This window comes from Electrophorus electricus, chromosome 15 (assembly GCF_041902795.1).
Source record: "Electrophorus electricus isolate QZ-2024a chromosome 15, ASM4190279v1, whole genome shotgun sequence".
In the NCBI taxonomy this organism is placed as follows: domain Eukaryota; kingdom Metazoa; phylum Chordata; class Actinopteri; order Gymnotiformes; family Gymnotidae; genus Electrophorus; species Electrophorus electricus.
In genome coordinates this window covers 25,090,444-25,113,503 of record NC_137511.1, presented here as the reverse complement: position 1 = coordinate 25,113,503, position 23,060 = coordinate 25,090,444, and the positions used below count along the sequence as shown (strand labels likewise).

General features: G+C 38.0%; 1 protein-coding gene and 1 long non-coding RNA gene across 2 annotated transcripts; both read left to right on the top strand.

Moving 5' to 3' along the window:
• Positions 1 to 1,518: 1,518 nt before the first annotated feature.
• On the top strand, positions 1,519 to 3,779 carry LOC118242434 (uncharacterized; the record flags this gene model as incomplete). The annotated part of the gene is made up of 3 exons (XM_035533746.2): positions 1,519 to 1,929; positions 2,237 to 2,368; positions 2,517 to 3,779. Coding segments are annotated over 3 exons (657 nt in total), but the record flags the coding sequence as incomplete, so codon positions are not given.
• Positions 3,780 to 12,246: 8,467 nt separating this feature from the next.
• On the top strand, positions 12,247 to 22,815 carry LOC113567819 (uncharacterized). Its single transcript, XR_014117294.1, has 7 exons — positions 12,247 to 12,596; positions 13,356 to 13,438; positions 15,425 to 15,573; positions 16,267 to 18,505; positions 18,935 to 19,020; positions 19,389 to 19,669; positions 21,834 to 22,815. It is a non-coding gene; the product is annotated as an uncharacterized LOC113567819 (long non-coding RNA).
• Positions 22,816 to 23,060: the final 245 nt, after the last annotated feature.

The following is a 23,060-nucleotide window of genomic DNA, read 5'->3' as shown; positions in this document are numbered from 1 at the left end:
ACTCTCACATTGTGGAATTCATATTTCACTCATTAGCCTAGATGATGAGAGACTCCATTAAGCACAAAAAACAAGTAATATCAATCAAATTTTATTTTCAATTTTAGGGATTTTTAAACATATTTTCTGATCCAGTTCTGATGACTAGAAAGTTTGACGTCAGGATTTAAGGTCATATTTGTCATTCCACTGTCCTGCCCTCACTGCGGTTGCTGCATGGAAGTCTCTGTTCTGGGTTTTCTAGAAGCGCTTCTTCTTTAATGCAGCTCGTGCGTAACAGTGCACCTACAAACTCACTGTTGTGTAACATTTCTGTGTTAGTACTCTTTACTAATTTAATTTGGTTTTGACCTTTTTCCAACCATTGTGGGTTTTAATATACATTTTCCTGCATTGCATGTGCCCAACTGTCACTTCTCTGCTGCCTTGACCTACAATTCTTCACCATCAATTCTCTCTGGACATGCAGTCTGCCGCCTCTCATTCATAATAGCTGTTTACATGAATCACTTGGTTTCATTTTAGAAATTTGTTTCTAGATGGGATCACGTTAAATCTGAATTCCTTGACACCTACACAAACGGTAACTACCTGCAACTTTATGTAATATATATAATTAAAAATAACGATGTTGAGTAAGTGAAGTGTGCAGTTGTAAGAGATGTAGTGAAATGCAGGATGTTTAGAATAGATGTCCTTCATCAGCTACGCAAAGAAAGGACTTCTTCACACTTGGACTTTGCACTTGCACAGCTGATGGACTTCTCGCCAAAACATCTCTGGAAACAGGGTGTGTGTGTATGTGTGTGTCTGTGTTTATTATATATATCAAACTATATATTAAACTTTATATATATATATATATATATATATATATATATATATATATATATATATATATATATATATATATACACACACACACACTTTGTGCACAATTATTAGGCACGAGAGTATTTTGACCTTATCACTTTTATGCATATTTTCCAACTCCAAGGTGTATAAACTTGAATGCCTATTGGATTTAAGCATATCAGGTGATGTGTATTTGTGTACTGAAGGAGGGTGCGGCCTAAGGAGATCAACACCCTATATCAAGGTGTGCAGAATTATTAGGCAGCTTCTTTTCCTCAGGCAAAATGGGCCAAAAAAGAACTTTAACTGACTTTGCAAAGTCAACAATTGTAAAGTCTTTCAGGGGGATTTTAAATTTGCTAAGACATTGGGAACCATCAAACATTTTGTTGCAAATAGTCAACAGGGTTGCAAAAAACACATTGAGAAAAAAAGATGCAAATTAACTGCCAAAGACTTTTCAAAGAAACTGTTGCGTGCCGAGAGGAATTATGAAGTAGGAGACGGAACTGACAATACTTACAATACTTTTTATTGTTTATCAAACTTCCCTTTTTGTGCTCACTTATTTATTAAAATTCTGTTCCCGTTCTAATCACTTGCATCTCTCGTGTTCGTTAAAATGTCACACTAACACATGCTGTAAATGTAATGTAAAATATTAATCCTTTTCTAATCATTTTTGTAGCTAGTTTTGTGGACCTTGCTAAAATCCCCAAAATTGTAAAAAGTCACTGTAGTACACGAATTCCTCTGGTGAAACCAAACAGCTACTCTCTGAGAGTGTGTGGCCAGGAGGACACAGTCTATGCAGGGAACGAAGATGAGTTGGAAGCCTGGAAAGATTTCTACCTGCCAGAGAGAATGGAAATGGAGGTAATTGGTGCAGTTGATGACTTCCCATGTGAGGCGTTTGGCCTGCACCTGGTCCTCTTGCTGTGTGAAGATGGCAACATATATGCCTACGAAGACGTAGTTCTGCACCTTGTGGCCAGAAGCTTAAAGGAACTGTTTAGTAGTGGCATGACCTTTCCTGGAATAGAAACCTTCCAACTCGGGGAATGTTTTGAATATGTGAGTCTTTAAATTTTTTCCATTAATTGCTAAAAAGCGGTTAGTAAATGTTCTAGACCAGTTTGATGGTTTCCCTTTTTAATTCAGATCTGTTACAACTTGTCAGTTTAATTATAAGCTTAGGAGTGTTTGGCAGGGGAAATTGTCCTAGACTCTGGGCCCTCCAACACTAGTGGTGGACAATATTTTCCCAGCTTAACACACCTACTGATTAGTAATAAGTATCAATACTAAGCTTAGTATGAAAACAGTGAATTGAAACGATCAAACTAGTCTAGACCCTTGACTAACCTGTCTTCCTTCTTAGACAGAAGAAGAATACAATAAAATAATGGAATCCAGTGAAGTTAAGGAAGTGAAAGAAGAGCACAGGAAGTTCCGTGAATCCTTGGATCTTGAGCTGCTTCAGGCTCTAAGGGACTTCAAAGAACAAATGAAGGTACTTTTAGTTACATAGGACTATCATAGAATTAGTTAAGAGGCCCAGTGTTTGTCCATGGTTTTAATCCTCCACACTTCACCCCATTGCTCAGAAAGTTTGTTTTTGAACCTTTTTCTGATTTATGTTTTTTGTTTGTTTTATGTAGGCGGAATTGAGCACTGCATCTGAAGTCCAAACAGAGGAAGAGAGAATACGACCCAAGAATACTTTAATGTGCTGTGATGTTGTCCATCAAAACCCTATGCCTGTTGTTCCTTAGAAACAGCAAACTATACCAACCCCGGTCACCATACCAACCCATCATCAGGTTTTTTTTGTTTTTTGTTTTTTGGGTTCTTTTTCATGCTTTTCAATAGGCAATATACTGTGAAATGTGCCTCAGTTTAATTTGCAACCAGATAGTCAGTAACATTTCATCAGCCAAGTGTTTAGACAGTGAAATTATAAAAATTCTACTTCAGCTCACCCCAGGCCTCATAAGATAATGACAGCAACCCTTTTCTCAGTAAAGTCCAGGTCAGTAGAGTTCAGAGCTGAGAACTTGGAAGATTGCTTCAGTGAATGGTTAGGAGTGAGTTAAGGTTTGGGAGATGTTTTCAAACAGGAAGGCTAAGTGCTAGTTAAGATTTTAATGGGCATGCACAGGCTTGCATTCATATACCCCCCCCCCCCCCCAACCTCTCTCTTTCTCTGCATGCTCTTTTTTTATAATCCAAATATTAGTGAGTTGGCAGGGTTTCCAATCACAAGGCAATGAGGGAATATATCAGTGCTTAACTGCTTCCTTCAGGGCTGGAGATCTGATCTAACATGCTTTCAGACAATATGAAAGTGCTGGGTAGTCTCACTTAGTGACCTTAACAAGGATCAACATTTAAAACCAATACTTTTTTTTATTTTATTTTTTTACAAAACTCTTATGGAAAGTTGAATACATTTGTTGTTTTGTTTTCAAATTTTGCAACATTTATTTCTGGTAATACTCCAGTTTTGAACTGTTCTTTTTCCAACTGGTCTGTTTTCAACCTGTTTTCAACCTGACTCACCACCTTTCAGTTTGTAACTGCTGGAGTATTTTAGATAACATAGTCCCTCTCAAGTTTATTCCTGTGAAAACACAGAACTTTAACCATGGCTTACTGCCACAACTCGTGCTGCCAGGCATGACTGCACAAAAGCAGAACGGAAGTGGAGAAATAAAGATTAAAGGTATCTCGTGTGTTAGTCAGGGAGAGCAGGTTCAATACCACAGTAGAGTAAAGGCTGAAAAAGTCTCAAACCACAAATTCTTTTTTAATACTATTGCCACCACTTTAAATCCACAAAATGTCATTAGCCCAGATGCATGTTATCTCCTGTGGAAACTTGCAAACCTTTTTTTTTTTTTTTTTTTTTTTTTTTTTTTTTTTTATAGGAATAATACATTTCAGGCCAAGCATCTTTCCAGTGACCCAGCAACAGTAGTGACCTGCTCTATGGTCTTCCATCCATTTGAGCCTTCCACCTTTTTACACTTAAAGGAAGTGGTAGTTCAGCTGAAAATGAGTGCTTGTCCCTCTGATTTTTCACAGCAGTTCTTCCTGGAACATAAGGTGTTGGCAATCTTTTATTTAACCAACAGACAAAAATCTGGGAGTTGTATTCAATAATGATTTCTTAGATTTGATGAGCAAATTAACGCAGTAGTGAAATCCCATTATCTTCAGTTAAGACTTTTATTCAATGTTGAACCTTTTTTTTTTTTTAATCTTCTTCCTATTTTGAAAAAAATAATTCATACCTCTGTAACCACTGTAAGGATTTATTATTAGTGTATAAATCAGGGATCAGCGCCGGCTTTATTTAGTGGAACTGCAGAATTTGCCATCTGTTAGTTTAGCATGTGGTCAACATTTATTTTTTTTAAGAAACTTGTGCTTCATAAATAAACATTGGCATTGACATCTGAACACATGTATCTAGTATTGTAAGAATTTTTTTCTGTTCATAAACACCTGTATAAACCTACTGCGTTTATTGCAAAACATAATTAACAGTTAATCATTAGTTAGGAAATGTTAACTAGCTTGTCTTGGCAAGTTGTTAAGCTAAAAATGTCATGACTCTACATACAATCCATTGACAGTCAATATGCGGTCCGCAGACAAATCCACAATATGTCCATTAGCTAAGTAATATTAGACAAAGTGAAGGTTTTCTGCAGCTGTAAAACAAATGTAAAGTTGTATTTGAATAGTACAGGTGCTGCGTATATTTGCAGGCTGTGTCCGCGTACAACAGCCCTGTGAAATGCAGAGAACTCGGGTGATCAGAATCACCCAAGTGGGTAGTTTGGCTTTGGCACAGTACTGCCCCTAGTGGTCAGGAAGAACAATGCACTTGGTTATTAATGAGGAAATGTGAGCCAATGTAAACTTGTTAGACGGGAAACGGCTTAGTACTCACACCTTGTAGTAGATAGAAGATTAATAATAATAGAACATTAGAATTACAATCTACACTATTTCTCTAATACAAGGTGAAGTCTTCTGGGACACTTTGAGGACAGTACCAGTAGAATTTACAAGGATTGAACTGCTGTACTGCAAAATATGACCTATATCACATTTCAGCAGCTTGCAGACAAGCCTGACAATATACATGAAGTTGGTTTGTGCTTCTGTTTAAATGGAAGCTGCTTAAACCTATTGTTAGTAAAGTTTTATTTGTATTGGTTATATTGACGCTCTCCATATGTTGGAAGCACTTTAATAAACAATACAAATGTATGAAGGTAGGCACTCCACGATGGGCGCTGTTCTTCAGATGAATAAGCTATTGCAGTCTCATGCTCGGGGTTAAACTCGTGAGTACAAGTATAAACTCTTATACTCCTGTTTCAAATCAAGTCATCCAAACACGGGAGGACCAGGAGTGGTCATTGTTGCTGTAATGAGCACCTTGAGGACGAAGGGTGTCATCGAGAATGAAAGCTCATAGAAACCATCTTGTAAACGGTTCCAAGTTTGTTGTAGTATCTGCATTAATTGTGTCATTTGTTTACATCATAATGCCACAGGTGATCTGTTTTTCATTATTTTAATTCCATTTTCTCTCTCTCTTTCTCTGTGTGAATGTATATGTATGCATGTGGTCATTCAGTGGTTTTGGATGATCAACTTTGACTAGATTTTGAGGTGGCAGAACACACACCTGTCAGTCTGTCTCAAAGATTTCCTTTGATTTCTCTATTCCATTTTTGCCTGCTAAGGATGATTTACCTTCAACAGGGTACAGTACGAAGATTAATTATGCACTACCAAAAGATTCTCAGGAATTTTATACTGTACATGTTAATTTCTATTTAATGTACACATCTGTACGTTTCAGGTTGACATATGACTGCTGCTCTGTCTCAATGAGTCTTTTAAAGGCCACTGAATGATGTTCTTCCCAAAATCTCTCTCTCTCTCGCTCCACCACTCTCTCCAGGACTTTAAGATGACCCTGAATGTTTGGCACCATGGCCACTGACATGGCCTGAACACTCTTTTCAGTTTCATGTGCTGGTATTTTATCTGCAATTTCCTGAAATGGCTACATTTTCATTTGCATTTCCTTACGTGCGCTTCTAAAGAAATGTAATAATTCTACAACCATTAAATCATTTAGGCTAATAATATTTAATAATATGTTTAACCATTTTAGGTTTCACTTTCTTGCATTTAACTTTTGAATTTACTATTTGACATTCACTATATCTCTAGTTTGGAACCATTGAAATCCCTTTTTTTGGTGGGAGAGGTTTTGTCTATGTGGACTGTGGTAGTTGAAGGGAAATGGAAGAGACGTCTTTGCGTTGTTGAGAATCGCCTTAAGTCGTCTTTTTAGCTTTTAACCTACTTGAAAGAAACGGCAGAAAACGCAGGCTGGGGCAGGACGGGCAGAGAACATGAAGCCTCTGAATCAGGAGGCAGCTCTACAGACACACAGGAGACTGGTGAAAGGGCAGTAGCAGTCTTGAGGCACAGGAGAGCTTCAAGGAGCGACCACTGGGACAGGCCACAGGGGCTCGTGGAGTGGCTTCTTCCACTCCAGGAATAGGAACTGGCGGGTCCGGAGATGCGGCGGTGGGTCCAGAGGCAGGAACTACAGTCCGGAAGGCCACAGGAACAGACCTGGTAACAGAACGGGTGGCGTCTCTCCTGCCAGGAACCGGATCAGGATCAGACTGGGTGGCTTGCGGGATAGCCACAGGCACCGGTGGGGTGACCCTGGAAGAACACAGACACAGAACCCTCTAGGTGGCTCATGCCATGCTCACGCAAGCGATAGGGAGCTCGCAGTTGCGCTTCAGTGCACACCAAGTGCCTAGCCATGGGTGATCCGTGCATTCACTCCGCCTACTCACGTCTTGCGCTGCAGGCCGCTCCTTCTTGCAGCGTTGGTCAAGATGGGTAGACTCTCGGCGCTTACCTGGGATCTTGTCATCGAAATACACGGGAACCTGCTTTTTCCGGGAACGACGAGAAGCCTGTGTACCTGCAGCACCAGGGAATTTACAGCCGGAGTTTCATCCCAGCAGAACCACAACCAACCAGAGTGTCACTCTCTTGCTGCGTCCTTGTGGGGCTGTTCATTCTGTAACGGTGAGCAGTAAGGAGGTGGACACGTGCGGAGAAGAGCGAGATTTGTTATGGGCAAATCCAAAATCAGAGTCCTTAGGGCAGTCCAGGGTCATAGAGCCTATACGGAACGTACGAGGATGCATTATCAAACGAACCAAACACACGAAGGCAAACGGGAAGCAGGATATAACATAGGCTGGGAAACACAAAGGCTAGGATAACAAATCAGGCTAACAAACGAAGGCTTGGAAACAGATGGGCTTTTAAACATCCAGACATTAAACCAAACACAAAAGCAACCATCAAATAATCATAAACGCACAGAGTCAAAGAAATACAACCATTCAAATAAACAATGAACAGCCAAGACACAGGGCACACGACAGGGTTTAAATGCATGAAGTAAACGAGGGACAGGTGTGGAAAGTCAAACGAGGGGTAGAGAAAATGAAACTGGCATGAAACTAGAATACACAAGACAGGGAAAACATGGAACATGGAAGCTGGGAGGGACTGATCGTGACAAATATATCATATTGCCCCAGAACTGGGGATGTCTTGATCTGCTGTCAAATGCTCTACCAGTTCAGCCCTTATTGATTCGTGAGCTTGATCAACTTTAGAAAATGGAATGTAATCTCTTTACTAGGACGTTATTGGAGTTTTTCCTAAATTTATATTAGAAATGTTGCATTCTAAGAGCAAAATGTTGCCATGTGTATTTATCAAGCAGACAAAGAGTTTCTCAAGTTTGCCTTTAAGGAGTATCCAGAACTGAAGTGGTGACCTCTTGACCTCTGGTCAAATGGAATGTTGAATTAGAACATCCACACTCAGATGTTCTTTCACTGATCTAATGCCCTGTTAATAGCATGATCATGATTTGTGATAAACTGGTACCAACCTAAAGCCTTACATTTCTTTAGGGGAGATTTATGTACAAATTGAAATAATTTGGGGAGCGTTTCCACATTTAACTACAGGAGCTATGGGGCGTTACACTATAATAGTTTGTGTTATGACAATGAGGTATGAAACTATGCAAGAATTGTTGGTGTTCACTGCAACACTCTACTGGTGTATGGGAATGTAACTGAGCCCCTTGATCATCTCTTTTGTGGGCTTAGGTTGTGGTATACGATGATCTACCTGGAGCACCTCATATAGCGGCCTTGCTATGCGTGAAAAGTCCTGCACATATGCTTAGGTCAGAAAACCCAGCAAACTCCTGACATCCCCTACTATTCATGCGGTTTTCTCTTTCAGTGCATGACCAAGATCTTTCAGATCTACACTCATTCCACCGACAGACACCAATGGACCAACTTGCCTAATCTCTTCACAGAACAATTCACAATTTCTCTTCATTGTGGTACTGCAGGGCTTGGATTACATAGCGTGGAATTTCAACTTCTCAAAGGACTTGAAGAAGCAGAGGACATTGTTCAGGTCAGGTTTACAGCTAACATGATTCATATCTAAAGAAACATAATAGCATTTTCCCCACAGAAATTACTAATTTATTGGCATCTTTTAAATGATTAATTTTTTTAAGGATTCAACATTTTTAAATACATTTTATGAAATGGTTACTTACTTCAGTCTTGAGCAAAATCCAAATTTCCTTCGTATTTTATATTGCCTTTGTTGCCTTTCAACGTTCAACAACACAATCCCATGCAAATGCCAGAACTCTTGGTTCAAACTTTGTGCACCTCATCCCTAACCTGAGCATGCACAGGGCAGTCCCAGAGCATTTGCAATTTACAAATCTGACTGACTTAATTTTTCTCAACACAAATTGACAGGTTTTGCTTATAGGTTTGTAAACATTTAGTATGAACTATACATTTAGCAATAGATTAATTGTGATTTCAATCAAGTTCATCACCAACTTAGTATTTAAAGTATAAACAACCATTTCTTAAGTTTGATTATTTACAGTTTATCCCTCTGGTTGTCAGGCCGGTCTCCTCCACCAACCTGAGCACTGTGTCCTATGACTGAGTGTCTTCATCCCAGACCTTGATAGATGGTATAGAGGGAAACATCCTGAACAGTTTTGGAGTTATAACAAATATCTCTGCTTACCTGCTTCAATTGAGGGAAGATGAGTCCATTCATGTGGTACAGTTCTGCTGAAGAATTTCTTGTTTATTTTGCTTTGCACACATTCATTCCTGAAACAATTCTGTGATGGCCTTCACACAAATTCATCTCTGATGGTTATTTCATCCATATTTATTAGCATATCCTTAATGAAAACATTATCTCGGGAACTGTCTGTGCTAGCATATGGTGTGTTGATGATGACTGTGCTGTGGGTTCACTTACATTGAGGCTCACTAAACTCAGGTCTTTGAGTTATTGTAGCTTCTTGCCCTGCGCATTGTGGATTATGTGAAGCTGGTATATGTTTTTGGTGTCTATACTGAGGTTTGTGTTGTCATACAGTGTACACAGTAATGGCAGATGATAGGTGAGATCTAGCATATTTAAGTGTTGTATTACCTGCTGTCTTAGTTGCAGTAGTGGCAGTGACTGGTGTCTTGTACCTGTGCCACATTGCTTTGGATGAGACCTGAACTGTGATTTCCAATAACACTATGTAATGGTCATTTAACATTAACAAATGACTCATACCCTCATCTTCAGAGTTCAACAAAGTGTCAGACTTCATATAGCCCAGGACATAGTGTATACATCCTTCATCATTAGACTCCAGAGAGTCAACACCTTGACTATCAGCTGCGATGTCTTTTGCCAGCTGGTAGGCCTCAGTGTCTAAAAGCTTGAACAATGTCTTCTTGATACTCCAGATGAATTTGTTGTGTGCAGTTGACATGATGTGCTCATTTGTTGAGGCAGTGGTTTGATTCCTTTTGGCAGAATGAAGACCCCCTTCGAAAAGGGTCTGCCCTCTACAAACACTCAACGGCTGTCTTCCTGTCACGTTACCCACCTTGGTTGTGGTTCTGGTATCACGGCATCCATTTCCCTGTATGATTCCAGTGGAAATAGATCCTGGACAAGCCTCCATAATTTGTTACAGGTCCAAAGAAAGGAACCACAGCACCAAAGATGAAATCCTACAAAACACAGGTAAAGTGAAGTAGCAGTGAGGACCTCAGGTTTACCTTCCAAATTACATCTATTGATTCACGTCTAATAAACACTAGAACTACATCTGTGTGTATAATTCCATTATTCATTTCAAGTGTCTTGAAAGGTTTAAATGTCCATTACAACCATATTCTTAAACTGCTCCATAAAATACATTCATATCATATCAAATGTACAATTTGTAAATCAAAATAGGATTACAATGCATGTGATCACCTGTGCAAAGGTACTTTAAGGCCACTATGGATATATTGCAACTCTAAAGGAACATTTCACTGTACTTACAGCAAGATATATTTAGCTGCCAGACCAGTCACTGGACCAAAACACTTGTACTGGGTTGAATTACACACAGAGAATTTTAAATTGCTTTCTCATTGTAAAAACACTTCACTTCTTACAGAGTTAACTAACATCCCTATGCATACAAACAATGCTAACTATTTATCAAATCCATTATGGTAAATCTATAACTTATTTATGCTCAAAATCATCAATTATATAACTTTCATAAAAGATCAATGTGTGTTAGAACCCACAATAAATTCACTTAAATCTCTTATCATTCAGATAACAATGACCCATTTGACTGCAAAGCAACAGACAATTCAATAACAGTTTTCCATTAATGCTTAATTTCAGCAGTGAAGACACGGAGCTTCCGTTTATCTTCCAAAATTGCATTTGGAGGGTGAGCAGAAATCTACCCTGAAGGAAACTTGTATACAACTGCACCAAAATGGAATTCTGACTAGGTGCTGCTGTGTTCTACTCTCCTTCCTTATGGTCCATATTACAGAATAACATCTCCTATTTAACTATTGCCTGAATTGTTGTGGTTAATTACTATAATGCATATTGCTAAAAATGCACATTTGACACAAATTGAAATAACAAACATTATTTGCATTGTGTGCATCTCAGTGCTAGGGTCTTTGGTTCGGGTCCCTACCTGAATAGAGTTTCTATGTTCTCCCCATGTATGTGTGGGTTTCCTACCACAGTCCAAAAACATGGAGGTTAGGTAAAATTAACTACCCAAGCAATTATCCTGGTATGATTGTGAATGTGAATGACTGTGTGTCTGCATGCCCACTGGTGGATGGTACTCTGTCTTGGGTGTTGTCATCTCTCCCAGTGGTGGATGGTGCTCTCTCCTGGGTGTTGTCATCTCTCCCAGTGGTGGATGGTGCTCTCTCCTGGGTGTTGTCATCTCTCCCAGTGGTGGATGGTGCTCTCTCCTGGGTGTTGTCATCTCTCCCAGTGGTGGATGGTGCTCTCTCCTGGGTGTTGTCCTCTCTCCAATTCCTGTGCCCGATTCAGTCCCCCAGGGAACTGTGGCTTCTTGTTGTGAGTGTGCAACTGCTTCTCACTGGTATGCTGACTGGATGTAAAAGCTGTGTGGTGATTGTAACGTGTCCTTCGGTTTTGAGAAAGGTGCTATAGAAGTGTAACTTCATTCTTACTTAATGTGGAGTGAATGGAGTTTGTCTCACACCATGAAGCTGAAATTCCATTAGGGTCAAGGAAAAATAAATTTATTTTTAAAAATTACATTTAGTCTAAACTATGTTTGTAAATTAATCTGCCTGTCATACTAATTTCCTGATAAATCACTCTATTAATAGAGAAACACTATGGTCAAATTTAGGTATGTTTACATTTTGGAGTGTTTCACAAATAAATTAGGTTGAGTAGAAACACACAGTCATACGGTCACAAATGATTTTAAGTGACTGAAAACACTGCATATATGCACTATTACATAACAGGAATTTCAGATTTTAAAACTAGGTCAATTTTGAAAGTGGAATGAATAAGAAATATATTTCAGTTTATTTCACAAAAATCTGACAAAACTTTGTCTTTGAATGTTACACTTGGTGAAGCTTAGTCAGGGAAAAGGGCCTTTTGGGTCTATCCTGAAACTGAAACTTGATGAAATCAACATGAAATCTTTTATTATAACTTCATTTAATGTCAGAATTAATGTGGCACTTAGTGGTCACTAGGTGGCCCTGTTCTAACAATAAAAGATCTTGTTTTCAGGTTGGTGCTAAAGCTCTAGAAATATGTGTTTGCAAATATGCATTTGTGTGTGTGTGCGTGTGTGTGTGTGTGTGTTGTTCCCTTCTGAATATGGAAGTGAATGTAACCGAAGAGCCACTGCAGGAAACGTATTTGAAACTTGAAATACCCATTTTTAGAGCCCAAATATACTGAACCCTGTTGTGAGACTTCAGCTTATGGTTGTGTTGGAACAACATACTCAACATACAGGATTTTTTAAAAAAAGACAAAAAAAGAAGAAACACAACTTAAGGGACCTCGTGCTTTAGAACTAATTCTTGTCTGAATATACACTTGTTGTTCCACTTTGCCAGAAAAGCTAGGGCGTGGTATCCTTATGTTGTACAGCTAAAGCATTATACAAAGTTAAGAAACACCACTGGATCATGTTTCCTTAGAGCTAGAAGAAAGGAATTGGACATCAGGTAAAACAAAACATTGATTCTCTTAATCATAGCTGGTTCTATGTGAAAATTTTCAGGTTATGTCTTTGGATTGTAAGTCCAGTTAGTTTACCTTACTAATCAAGGTACAATATTTACAATATAATTTACAACACTTTAAAGAATTGTTTGCTTCTCAGCACATACCTTTTCATCTGGTCACAATTTCTCAGGGATGTTTACACATACTATATTATAATATATTGGATAAAATTATCATCATGAACTTGTTGTGAGAAGTAAAGAAATGACACAAACCGTGTTTTATAGTTGCCATGTTGTTTGTCTACACCTGGGTCAGGCTGTTTGCAAAACCTTGTTTCAATATTCAGATATATATTTATCTGCCAGAAAATTCCATGAGCCAAACAAACATAAAATGCCCCAAATATATTGCGTTAATGTCTAAGACATGTTGTAAACTTATCTTAGCGCCTTCTCCCCACACTAAAGGACATATTTAGCTTAATATCATTTTTTACTTCAGTGTTTCTTTCCATCCTTTTTCCTTCTAATTTCTAATATTTTTCTATTCATGATTTCATAGACTCGATTCTTATCAGTGACTTCAACCTTGCAATAAATATGTAAATAAATAGTGACTCTACTAGTAGTACATTTAGCTTTGAGAGTGGAGCATTTTGGGGGATTTTTGAATGGTGTTTCAAAGTAAAATTTGAAGTAAAATGTTTTAATGCTGTAAAGCTAAACATAATCTAAACTATGTCTTCCTTCCTCAAGCTTTCTCAAACTCTGACATTGTGGAATTCATATTTCACTCATTAGCCAGGATCAGCAATAGTCCAGTACACACAGACACCGAGGTAAGATCAATCCAATTTTATTTTCAACTTAGAGATTTTTTAAATATATTTTCTGATACAGTTCTGATGACTAGAATGTTTGACGTCAGGATTTAAGGTCATATTTGTCCATTCCACTGTACTGCCCTCACTGCGGTTGCTGCATGGCTGTCTCTATTCTGGGTTTTCTAGAAGCACTTCTTCTTTAATGTCACTTGCCTGCTGCCTTGACCACTGAGTTGAACACTACTACAGGTCATTTTTTATATCCCCAAGCGTCTGATTCTGCTTGGCCCTTCACACTAAGATGGGAAGTAGATAATAAAATACCTGACTGTACTGGTTAATCAATACGAAATTTTACTGGAAGCCATTGTAAAGTAGCTTTGGTCCAAATATTTATATAGTGGAGGCGTTCTTATAAGCAATATAAAGTACAAAATTGTAGTACTATTTAGACACTATAGACTATAAAATGTTCTTATACTCATGGAAATTCAATAAAGTTGTGTTTAGTATATGAATCTGGTCTTGTCATGATGCACACGAAAAGGCCTTTCATAAGAGAAAGGTCAAATTGTTGTCCTTCAAGAATATGTTTATATTTATGTTTCATAATAAGAGTACGAAGGGTTGAAGAATGATTGTGGTTCTTTTATAAAACATGGAAGATTATTCCAGTCTTTGGGCAGCAACATAAAAAGTCCTGAGAGTGTGGAACATCTAGGGGAAGTCGACTAGAAGATCGTACAGCTTGAGAGATGGAATGAAACAGAGGAGGTCAGAGATATAGCTTGGGGCTAAGCAATGCAAAACGAATAATAACACTTTAGATAATCATGATCCATTATTTCCTTAAACAAAGACATCAACTCAAGATTCAGATTAATTAAGTTTCATAACAGTCTTTGAATATCAAAGTAATTATGAATTCATAAATATGTGAGGATGTAATGTCTGTGTTATAAATAAATAAACCCTCAAAACATTAATATCATGATTGTAAACATGAAGTCTTGTCCACAATCCCTTTGCTTTTAGGTTAAGTAAATTATCAGTAACTTGGGAACAAATTAAAAAAGGATAAATGAAAATATGTATTGATATGAGATATTTCTTTCTATGTGTGGATATATGTAAAATTCATGTATCATCCTTCCAGTGGGTGGTCATAACATTTTCCTCACACTCAGTCCTTCTACCAGAGGCCTGGACGTTTAATGATGTGGTACAAGACATAGGATTGTGCTTTTCCGGACTGAGATCCATGTTGTAACTCCTGGGATCTCTTGGAACCACTCTTCCAGGGAGGTCACATGCTGAAATATTCCTGTCAGCACTGGGACAACCTTGGTGTTAACCCTCCACATCCTCTCTATTTCGTCTTTCAGGCCCTGGTATTTTTCCAACTTCTCTTTTTTGTTCCTTTGCATGTTTCTAACCAATTCCAATTTTACAAATTTTCCCCACCACATTTGGGGATGTGGTCAAAGTCAGCTTCACTGTCGTTTCTTTTCATCACTGGTGTGTTGAGAGAGGATAGGATAATTTTCTCCAGGACATGGTGCTACATTTAACATACAACAGTAGCAGATAACAGTGCAAATACACAATAAATACAGGCAGAGCACCCAAATACTACAATAAACTCGTCTCTATAATATTAGAATAAACTATACACTAGAAGTATAAACTAGATATTAAGTGGGGGGTGCTTACATCAGCTCTTGATCCACATCAGCAAGGTGATATAATGCACTGATGTTTGCACATATGCTTGCACTATTACTAGTACCCTGAATGACTTCTTAGTACATTGTCAAACTAATAGTATTTTTAGTAGCATAATGAAGTGACTGTGCATGTAAAGTGAGTGAAATATAGTGATTCTCGGGTTATGTAAAGTGGCTGGGTGCATACAGTATAGTGCAACAATAAAAAGAAGAACTTGTCTGTAACTTTGAAAAACAGGAGAGTGCTGGAGGTTTTATTTTCTCTATGTGACAGGACACTGGAACAATAGCAAGAGAACTGTGCTTCAGTCCAGAGTCGAGAGGAGAAGGTGAAGTCTGGGAAGTACCCTGGGCATAAGCAAGATGCCTGGCTTAGAAGGGAAATAGTCCAGATCAAGAACAAACATGCAGATAAGTCACTTGGTATGCATATACTTCTTAAGTAATTAAGTATGTTTTAATATTTATATACTGTAGGCTGAATCATACTTCAAGGGAAACAAAACTTAAATGTGTGTTGCTTAATTTTTAACTGCGTGGTGACTCAGGTCTTCAGTGGTGAAATATTTTCTTGCTTTTCCTTGTTGAGCAATGTCAACTGGAAATAAACAAATTTCAATGTTTTTTGGCCAGAACATTTGCTACCTAATAGGTTTATTCTCTATATATTTGTGTAAGATTATGAAAGGATACTATAATGATTTGTTTGCCATGATAGGAGCAAAGGCAGAAAAACACTGGCACCATGAACAGGAGAGTAAAATATATTTGATTGTACAAGGATGTTATTAACCAAAAAAGTGAATGCTAGCATTCTCAGTAATGTTCAATTTACTGGCATCTTGAACATCCACTGGCTTTAAATCAGTTATTTAATTCTGCTCAGTTCCTTTTGGTGGGTCAGTGGTTTTGCACTATCAATTTAAAATTGCTGAATATTCTTATTGTTCAGGAGTAAAAAGGCAGGGCTTTGACATGGTCTTAACATTCAACAAGACATCTTTTAAAACTATGTCTTAAATGTCTCAAAGATGCATAAAGAAACTGAATGTTATGAAGATTTTATACTCTTGCTCAGAATAAATCAGTCTAATTTAATCTTGTTTCCTTCTTTAGGACACCTAAAAAGAAATGTGGAGTATATAAAGCAAATAAAAAGACCTTAACAACATGTGGCATGTTGCTAATCAACAAGGTTATAACAATCTGGAGAAAAAAACTTAATCCTGAGGAAAGAGTCAAACTCACTGTATGCATATATGAGGGGGGAAAGAGTTGCATTACTCTTAAGAAGGCATGTGTGCTAAAGAGTACCTGAGGCTTCGTGTGAATATGCTTTTATGTCGTTCTGTCCTTTCCAAATACTCACGTGTCATAAGAACATAAGAGTGCACATGGGTATGTTTTACTGAGGTGTGATGGGAGTTTTGCCTTCACTGCCTTCCTTGTTTTTCTGGTTTTAACTGGGTGGGGATGTTTTCTCTTTGTTACTGGACAGTACTTGCCTGAACTTGTGTTAGCAACGTGTCCAAACACCTACCGTGTCCTGAAACTACAAAGATAAAGACAGAAATCATTTATATGACATTAATATTTGCAAATAATGTTAAAATTTGCTTTGATTTACTCTTTAATTTAGAAGTAATCTTCTGTTGCTAAGTATTTACAATGAAATTTTCTTTATACATTTTCTTTACACCTTAGTGACATTCACTATCATAAGAATTTTTATTTATGTTTAGAAACATTCCTAAACATGACCTGAAGAGAACACTTCATACCATTTTGATGAAATCCATAATCATTTTTGTCATATACTGTAGAGGGGATATTAGATATGTGCATGTGAGCCATTATAAGGAGAAAATGATTATCATATAATCAGTTATATTTCTAAGTGACATTATTATTATTATTATTATTATTATTATTATTATTATTATTATTATTATTATCAGCAATAATATAATATGATTCAGAAAACTCACCTGTATTCTAAAGAGGCTTATTACACTTAACATATAAACTGTATTATTATGTATAGAGCATTGATCCAGCAGTGCCCCCTTCTGGTGAAGATTGGAATAATCATGGAAGTTCTGAAGAGATAACGAATCCTTAAACTACACAGGAGCATGTTTTTATGTTTTATGTTTAAATAAAATGTTATGTTTTACATAACTTTGCTTATATAAGGAAAGATTTGCATAGTATTCAGACTTTTCTATTCATAATTTGTCCTTTTTATGATGTTGACAATTTTCCTGTACTATGATGTCACATGTCACAGTCTACTATGATGTCACATGTCACAGGTGTGAGGAGAAAGGCCTGACTTAAACTTAAGCTAAAGATGCTGTTACAGTGTCAAGTTACAGTTAAACATTACCTTCATGAGACAGAAATATCTTCATGTAAACATGCATTGTATATACTTATAATAAAACCATATATAAAAAGGTGTCTCATTACCAAGGTGCCACACAAGAAACATCTCATGATTGGTAAAAATTCTGTGAGCCTTTGCAACCTTATTGTTGCAAAACATACTGATGGCATTGGTTACAGAAGAACATCTAAACTACTGAAGGTTCCAGTGAGCACTGTTGGGGCCATAATCTGGAAGTGGAAAGAACACAATTTCACCATAAACTGGCCACGACCAGGTGCTCTCCACAAGATTCCAGACAAATGACTGAAAAGGATTATCAGAGGAGTTGTCCAAGAACCAAGGATCACCTGTGGAGAGCTACAGAAAGACCTGGAATCAGCAGGTACAATTCTTTCAAAGAAAACAATAAGTAATACACTCAACCTCCATGGCCTGTATGCACATTCACCATGCAAGACTCCATTGCTGAAGAAAAAGCATGTTGATGCGCGTTTAAAATTTGCTCAACAACATTTAGACAAGCCTGTGAAATACTGGGAGAATATAGTCTGGTCAGATGAGACCAAAATTGAACTCTTTGGATGCCATAATACACACCATGTTTGGATGTCAAAAGTCACTGTAAACATATGCTGCCATCTACTAGGATGATGAAGATGAAACGAGGGTGGACATTTCAGCAAGACAATGATCCCAAACACACAGCCAAGGAAACTCTCAATTGGTTTCAGAGAAAGAAAATAAAGCTGCTAGAATGGCCCAGCCAATCACCTGACCTGAATCCAACTGAACATCTATGGAAGGAACTAAAGCTCAGAGTTCATAGAAGGAGCCCACGGAACCTTCAGGATTTGAAGAGTGTTTGTGTGGAAGAATGGGCCAAAATCACACCTGAGCAATGCATGTGACTAGTCTTTCCATACAGGAGGCGTCTTGAAGCTGTCATCACCAACAATGGCTTTTGTACGAAGTATTAAATACATTTCAGTAACCATGTTCAATACCTGTGTCAATCCCTGTGTCATTTCTCATTATTACACATAACTTAATTTATGGACATCTATGATTTGATTTCTTTGTATGTGTGGACTGGATGGGTTGTTACCGACATCTGGTGAGAATGTCATGTCAACAGCACCTTTAGAAATATATTTACTTAGAAAATTGGTGACGTGTTCAATACTTATTTCACCCGCTGTATATATATTATGTATTAAATTACCATATTTTTTCCATTTGACAATTTCACAGAGCATTCAGATCAGCAAGCCCGATGAACATAGCAGTTCCTCTATTTCTACTGTTGTCCATGTATATGGAGAGACTGCTTACATTTATAAGATCTGACAAACAGCCCGTAGCTTCAGTTGGTTTGTGCTGTATTGTTTGCAGAAGATTCTGGCAGAGCAGCAACAATCACAAGATGCCTGGGAGAGATGATTGTCAAAGACCTCCAGCCTCTGTCCATAGAGGAAGAGGTGGGTTTCCAGGGATTAGACAGGACCCTTGATCCCAGATATAAAGTCCCTATCAGAAGAACAATGACTGAGACTCATTTATTGTCTGTGTATAATGAGTGCAAATGTAAAGTCAGGACAACTCTGCAAAATACACAAAGTGTTGTGCTTGCTGGTAAGTGTCTGGTTCAGTCATAAATGTTGGCTTGATATGAGCCCATTCATATGCCAATGAAAGGCTGCTGTATCTTAAACATCCTTTGCAGAAATGTTTTGCATGACACATTAGGACACAGAGAAAATGCTTTGCTTAGTTTTACAGAAATATGTGACCATTTATTCGAAACTTATAGTCAATAAAGCTGTGCATTATTTTTCGTTCCTGATAGGTGGCCTGAACATACGACCCATCAGGGGCAGAAATGCCTGCTCTGGTAGTGTGGGGAGCTACCGTAATGGCCAGTGTGAAACAGTGTGTGATGATCACTGGGACATGAAGGATGCAGAGGTGTTGTGCAGACAGCTGGGATGTGGCCGAGCTCTCAGGGAAGTGGTCCGATATTTCTGGATGATGATGGTTGTTCTGGAAGTGAAGGCTCCCTTACACAGTGCTCTCATCTTGGATCACACAACTGTAATCAGGGTGAAGATTTTGGTGTAACATGTTCAGGTATGGAGAAACCTTTATAGGTTAGAAAAAAAAAATACAACATGCAGTGATACTTGAAATAATCCAGCGATACTGAAGGATACTGCATCACTGCCACATATATCTGACCACACTGCACTTGAAAAAGTAGATTTGCATTTCCTGAAGAACATGTACAGTGCTTGCAAAGGCATTACTAATGGTTTCTGTGGTGTTCTACACTTATAGCATTTAGCTGACAGCAACTTCATCCAAAGCAAACTACTATTCTGATTGAACACAGCTTGAGCAATCGGGGGCCAGCACTGGTAACTAGGCAGTGGTGGGGCTTGAACTAGCAATCTTCTGATTACTAGTCATGTATCTTAACCATCACTGTGTTCTAAGTAGTTTCTAGGTAGTTACTATGCTGTTACTAGGTGGTTGCTAACCAATTGCTGTGGTTTCCCTGGTTGTTGCTAGGGTGTTGCTAAATGGTTTCTGTGTGCTGGCTGTGGATGACACCATGTAGTTTTAACACTGTTCATCTGGAAATATGCTAAGTAAAAGCAACATAGTAAATGTTTTTAAATGCTCACAATAACATGGCATGTTTGATCTAGTAAACAAAGGAAAAGCAAAATGTTATTACACTTTCTGCTTAATTGTCAAACCTTTTCATTTATGAGAACATTTGAAGAAAATGATTACGAAAAACTTTAAATGTAACTTGGCCTTTGATAATAGAGCAGGAAAATCACTGGCATATTTATCTAAAATCTAGCTGCTCTCTTGTCAGTAATCCCCCCTCTGGCTACCAGAGGTGCTCCTCTCCAGAGTACTAACCCAGTTGCCATAGCTACCTCCAATGAACTCACCTGTCCCCAGATCCCACTACCTGAGCCTCCCTACTTAAAATCTCCAGTTCTTTCATTTTGTGAATTACTGCCAGTGTTACTGTGTTTTTTACCTGCTGTTGTATTTTTGTGCCTTGGACTGTGCTCGTGTGTTTTGACTTTGCCTCATGTGTTTGCGCCTTTTCCCTCTGCATTTATTCTGGTTTTGAGTCTGTTTTTGCCTTTGGACCTTGATTTTTGGCCGCACCCTGTTTTGTGCTTCCTTCATTAAAACCCCTTACCTGCATATGGATCCTTCTCACCACCCTGATCCTCATTTATTACATGAATATAAGCTGCTTGCTTTCATTTTAGTAGCTTTGTTTGATTTACTAAGAACATGAGCTGTGGTATGTTCAAACCTCGCCTGTCATGGTACGGCCCCTCCTCCCAAATGTCTCCCTGTGTGTGTCTGTGTGTGTGTGTGTGTGTGTGTGTGTGTGTGTGTGTGTGTGTGTGTGTGTGTGTGTGTGTGTGTGCGTGCGTGTGTGTGTGTTCGTCCGTATGGCCGTGCCCCCCCTGTGTTTCACACCTGCTTCTCGTTGTGTATCATTAGTATGCGCGTACATGAGTCTCGTGTTTGAGTGCGAATGTTGTCAGTGTTTTGTCATTGTGGTGTGTATTAATAAACATTTGTTCTGTGTTCTGCAACTCGTCCCCGCATCCAGCTCTGCCTCCTCAGCGTTACTTCGCCTCACGTTAATTTATGGCTTTTTCTACTATTTGTTTAGCATTGTGACTCTAGTGTTGTCACCCAATACATGTCGGCAATCTTACTAATACAAGTTCCTCACTGCCTATTACACTTGTCTAATGAGGTTGAGAATATAAAGAATTGAAATGGTCTTAGAATCATTAAGTCACACAGCTTATGTTTTGCTGTATACTAAAACATTTCTATTGATGATGAAGTATAATAGTTAGTGTAGTAAATGTTAGTGTAATACTTATTAGTGTATTAGTGTAACATACACATCCAGGTCTGACAATTGGTGCTAAGAGTTGTTTGTTGTCCACATTTTTCAAAAACATGGCACACATTCATCTGGTACATGCACACGTCTGCAACTGCTAGATGATTCTAGAAAGCATTGGATGATTCCAGAAAGCACAGTCTATGTCCAGTTTACTGAGTGCAGCCTCGGCTTTCCATGGCTGAATGTGCAATGCAAATAATGTTGCTGTTCAGGGATCTGAAACAGCCGAGGAAGAGTTAACGGTTATAAATGTCACAAAACCACTGATGAACAGTTAATGGTTATAAATGTGTTACGGAAAGCTTGGTGTGTGTGTGTGTGTGTGTGTTCCAGATCCACTGACAGGATTTCCAGCCTGATTGAGACTCCGGCCAACTGTGTCGGCTATTTAAAGGCCCCTCACAGAAGAGCAGAGAGAGAAGAGAGTGAAAGAAGACTGTGTTAGTTTGGAGTTGTTTTGCTGAATTGAAAATTTGTATGAAGTTTTGTGTATGACCTTGTTTTTCCCCATTTTTGGACTTCGTCTTTGGCTTCGCCCCTCCTGCTTCGGTAGCTGTGTATATATACATATATATCGATTGTTTAAATATTGTTTGTTTGGTGTTTTGGTGTTGGACACTGGTGGTAGGGAGTGACTGCCATTTTTGTTGGGTGTGGGTTTTGTCTGTTTTTGTATTATGGAGTTAGGAAAGTTTGTTGTAGGTTTCTTGTGTTGTTAGGATTAGTTAGTATGTAGTTTTATTTAGTGTGGGTTATGTTTGTTATTTTGGCTTGCGTGACTCCTGAAGCCACTTGCACCAGTATGATTGTTTGTTTGTTTGTTTGTTTGTTTGTTTGTTTATGAATCATAACCTCTGTAAAATACACTGAAAAACCTTCTGTTTGTGCTTATGTTTGTTTTGTTGCTGCTCACTTTGTCACAACCTCCGTTACATTAGACGTTCGTACTTTCTTTTCCTTGTTACAGCCTCACAGCCCAGACGGGGTCATAACAAATGTTATAAACCCAGTGATGAACAGTTAATGGTTATAAATATTATAAACCCACTGATGAACAGTTAATGGTTATAAATATTATAAACCCACTGATGAACAGTTAATAGGTATAAAATGTTATGAACCCACTGATGAACAATTAAAGGTTATAAAATGTTATCAATCCACTCTTGAAGAGTTATTGGTTATAAAATGGTATAAACCCACTGATGAACAGTTAATGGTTATAAATGTTATAAAAGCCACTGATGAACAGTTAGTTATAAAATGTAATAAGCCTGTTGATGCACAGTTAATGATTAAAAATGTTATAAACCCACTCATGAACAGTCAGTGCTTATAAATGTTACAGACCCAACGATGAACATTGAATGGTTCTAAAAGTTATAAACCCACAGTTGAACAGCTAATAATTTTAAAATGTTAAAAACACACTGATGAACTGTTAATAGATATAAAATGTTATGAACCCACTGATGAACATTTAATGGTTATAAATATTATAAACCCACTGTTGAACAGTTATTGGTTATAAAATGTTACAAACCCAATGATGAGCATTTA